This window comes from Heloderma suspectum, chromosome 1 (assembly GCF_057233095.1).
Source record: "Heloderma suspectum isolate Gila_16-S chromosome 1, 16-S_ref, whole genome shotgun sequence".
In the NCBI taxonomy this organism is placed as follows: Eukaryota; Metazoa; Chordata; class Lepidosauria; order Squamata; family Helodermatidae; genus Heloderma; species Heloderma suspectum.
This window is the reverse complement of record NC_139458.1, coordinates 139,535,933-139,540,025: the sequence shown is the minus strand read 5'-3', so window position 1 is coordinate 139,540,025 and position 4,093 is coordinate 139,535,933. Positions and strand designations below refer to the sequence as shown.

Sequence of the window (4,093 nt, the reverse complement as noted above, 5' to 3'; positions counted from 1 at the left end):
TCACCATTGTTGAAGTAAGATTCAGCCATCATGCTGGTTGGCTTCTCTACATGGAATGGATGGGTGGGTGAGAGTGCCATCTTGTCCTTCAACTCAGGTTGCAAAATATTTTCAGCTAGCCCTGGTTGGACACAGAATCCTAGATGAGATGGACCTTAGGCTGTTCTAGCAAGGTGACACTTTTGTTCTTAATGAATAGAAAAGGAACAGGAAATCATGATTCTTTTCTTGCTATGTTTTTGATTATCATAGGGATGTGTGAGTCTGGATACAATATGAGAAGCGGAAATCAGACATGGAGCATGGAGTTTGTCCTGATGGGTTTGTCCAATCATCTGGGAATTCAGAGAAGCCTTTTTGTTCTTTTTCTGGTCATGTATGTTGTGACCCTGGCAGGGAATATGCTCATCATACTGGTGATAAGAAGGGACCCACGCTTGCGTACCCCAATGTATTATTTTCTGAGCCACCTCTCTTTCCTGGACATGTGCTATACCACCACCATTGTCCCAAAAATGCTGTCCAACTTCCTGGCAGAGCACAAGACCATCTCTTTTGTGGGCTGCCTGGCCCAGATGTACATCTCTCTCTCTTTGGGAGGGATTGAATTTATCCTGTTGGCTGTCATGGCATATGACCGTTACATGGCCATCTGCCATCCCTTGCACTATCACACTGCAATGAGTCGGAGGCTCTGCAGGCAGATGGTGGCGGTGTGTTGGCTCAGTGGGTTCCTGAATAGCTTGCTGCAAACAGTCTTCACATTGCATTTGCCCTTCTGTGGAATGACTGTCATCAACCATTTTGGCTGTGAGGTGTTAGCTGTCCAGCAGTTGGCCTGTTCTAGCACCTTTGTTGGGGATGCTGTGATGTTGGGAGCTGGAGTCCTCATTCTACTCACACCCTTCTTTCTGGTGCTGGTGTCTTATGTCTACATTCTCTCCACCATCCTTCAGATCCATTCCACTGAGGGGAGGCACAAAGCTTTTTCCACCTGCACAGCCCACCTAACCGTGGTGATCCTCTGCTATGGGACAGCCATGTTCGCCTATTTGCGGCCCAGGTCCCACTATTCCCCCAAGCAGGGGAAAACTGTGTCATTGTTCTATTGTGTTGTTACTCCCATGCTGAATCCCATAATCTATAGTCTGAGGAACCAAGAGGTAAAGGGGGCCCTGGTGAAGGTTTTTGGGGAAAAGGGCAGAAGGAGAATCCTACTTTGCTTTTGATCATGCTGTGCTTTTCTTATTCAATAAATTCATTCCGAATGTCAAAGTTGCTCCCTAAAGGAATCATAACTGTCGGGGTTGAAAGGATGCATTCCCCCCTAGCCTACCTCATTTCATTGAAGGACATCTCATGGGAAGGAAAAGGTGATTCTACTATGTGTTTGTGCTTGTGAGCACATTAGCAAGGGGCCACAGGTGTGCAGATGCTCATTCAATTCCTTCTACGCTTGGCATGACTGAAGATCTCCTGGAACTCTCTGTGTCCTCCTTAGCCATATAATGTAGATAATATCCCATTTGTTTATATAAGCTCACATACACATTTACAATGTGATCTTATACATGTTACTTGGAAGTAAGTTCCACTGTTTTGAACAAGGTTGATTCCCATGTTTTTGTGAGTACAGGATTTCAGCCTTAATAAAACTGCTGGTCTTGGTTGTGCAAATATTTTGGGTGCTTTCTCTGTTTATACTGTAGATCCTTTGCTCCAATCCCGAGAAAGTTAGTTGGGCTCAAGCTGCATTCTGACAGGTAACTGTGTTAGTCTGTTGTTAGTAAACATGACTACAAGACTGCTGTTGTTGTTCTTAGAATGAAATGGCACAGTTAAGATTTAAGAAGTTAAGAGCCAAAGTTAACCACTTTTATGCCTAATTGGTCTCAATGAGAGAGAAAAACATTTGCCTAAGGATTTCTTCATATGGAGCTTTTATCCTGCTGTTGAGATTGCTCACTCAGGGAAGTTTATGGACCCTTTAGATGACCTCCTCAACCTCCAGGGCATCTCCTGCACTAAATGACCTTTATTCCATTTTTAAATAGATTGCAGATAATGAGCTATCAAATTACCCCATTGTGTTCCGCTTGAGTTCCCTCCGGAAAAAGAGGAAAAGCGGAAAAAGAGGAAAAGCGGCAAGAAGAGGAGCTGGATCAATGAAACATATGCAAGACTCAGATAAGGGGGAGAAGGAGAGGGAAAGGGGAGGGGGGAAAGGGAGTCCGTTGGGATCCTGCATTTAGAACAGAAGCAGAAAGCTCTATTTTAAATGTGGGATTTTAGGCTGGGGTTGTTGTTGTTGTTGTTCAGTTGTTAAGTCGTGTCCGACTCTTCGTGACCCCATGGACCATAGCACGCCAGGCCTTCCTGTCCTCCACTCTCTCCCGGAGTGTGCTCAAATTCATATTCATTGCATTGGTGATGCTATCTAGCCATCTCATCCTCTGCCATCCCCTTCTCCTTTTGCCTTCAATCTTTCCCAGCATCAGGGTCTTTTCCAGGGACTTCTCTCTTCGCATTAGGTGGCCAAAATATTTGCGCTTCAGCTTCAGTATCTGTCCTTCCAATGAGCACTCAGGGTTGATTTCCTTTAGGACTGACTGATTGGATCTCCTTGCAGTCCAGGGGACTCGTAAGAGTCTTCTCCAGCACCACAGTTCGAAGGCATCAATTCTTCAGCGTTCAGCCTTCCTTATAGTCCAGCTCTCACAGCCATACATTGCTACTGGGAAAACCATAGTTTTGATTATACGAATCTTTGTTGGCAAGGTGATGTCTCCGCTTCTTACTATGCTGTGTAGGTTTGCCATAGCTTTCCTCCCAAGGAGCAAGCGTCTTTTAATTTCATGGCTACAGTCATCGTCTGCGGTGATCTTGGAGCCCAAGAAAATAAAATCTGTCACTGCTGCCATTTCTTCCCCTTCTATATGCCAGGAAATGATGGGGCCAGATGCCATGATCTTCGTTTTTTTCATGTTGAGTTTCAGACCAGCTTTTGCACTCTCCTCTTTCACCCTCAACAAGAGGCTCTTGAGATCCTCTTTGCTTTCTGCCATTAGGGTGGTATTGTCTGTGTATCCGAGGTTGTTGATAATTCTCCCGGCAATCTTAGTTCTGACCTGTGATTCATCCAACCCAGCGTTTCTCATGATGTACTCTGCATATAAGTTAAATAAGCAGGGCGACAATATGCAGCCTTGTCGTACTCCTTTCCCAATTTTGAACCAATCGGTTGTTCCATGTCTGGTTCTTACTGTTGTTTCTTGTCCCTTGTACAGGTTTCTCAGGAGACAGGTAAGGAGGTCTGGTACTCCCATCACTTTAAGAATTTGCCACAGTTTGTTGTGATCCACACAATCAAAGGCTTTAGCGTAGTCAATGAAGCAGAAATAGACATTTTTCTGGAATTCTCTTGCTTTCTCCATGATCCAGCAAATGTTGGCAATTTGATCTCTAGTTCCTCTGCCTCTTCGAAACCCCGCTTGTACTTCCGGTAGTTCTCGGTTCACATGCTGCTGATGCCTAGCTTGTAGGATTTTGAGCATAACCTTGCTGGCATGAAATGAGCGCAATTGTACAGTAGTTTGAACACTCTTTGGCATTGCCCTTCTTTGGAAATGGAACATAAACTGACCTTTTCCAGTCTTGTGGCCACTGTTGAGTGTTCCAAATTTGTTGGCATATTGAGTGCAGCACTTTAACAGCATCATCTTTTAGTATTTTAAATAGCTCAGCTGGAATACTGTCATCTCTGTTAGCTTTGTTGTTACTAATGCTTCCTAAGGCCCACTTGACTTCACTCTCTAAGATGTCCGGCTCAAGTTCAGTGACCGCACTATCATGGCTATCAGGGACATTAAGATCTTTCCTGTATAGTTCTTCTGTGTATTCTTGCCACCTCTTCTTAATCTCATCTGCTTCTGTTAGGTCCCTGCCTTCTTTGTCCTTTATCATGCCTGTCTTTGCACAAAACGTTCCCTTGAGATCTCCGATTTTCTTGAAAAGATCTCTCTATTGTTTTCCTCTATTTCTTTGCATTGTTCATTTAAGAAGGCCTTCTTGTCTCTTCTTGCTATTCTTTGGA

The 4,093-nt window shown here is 44.3% G+C and overlaps 1 protein-coding gene across 1 annotated transcript; it reads left to right on the top strand.

Moving 5' to 3' along the window:
* Nucleotides 1-275: 275 nt before the first annotated feature.
* LOC146358113 (olfactory receptor-like protein OLF3) lies at nucleotides 276-1,229 on the top strand. The gene has a single exon (XM_084857468.1). It carries the CDS (start codon nucleotides 276-278, stop codon nucleotides 1,227-1,229), a length of 954 nt encoding a protein of 317 aa, XP_084713594.1.
* The last annotated feature ends 2,864 nt before the right edge of the window (nucleotides 1,230-4,093 follow it).

What these genes read in the sequence shown, in the direction of transcription:
- LOC146358113 (XM_084857468.1), top strand. Translation starts at nt 276, where the DNA reads ATGAGAAGCGGAAATCAGACATGGAGCATGGAGTTTGTCCTGATGGGT.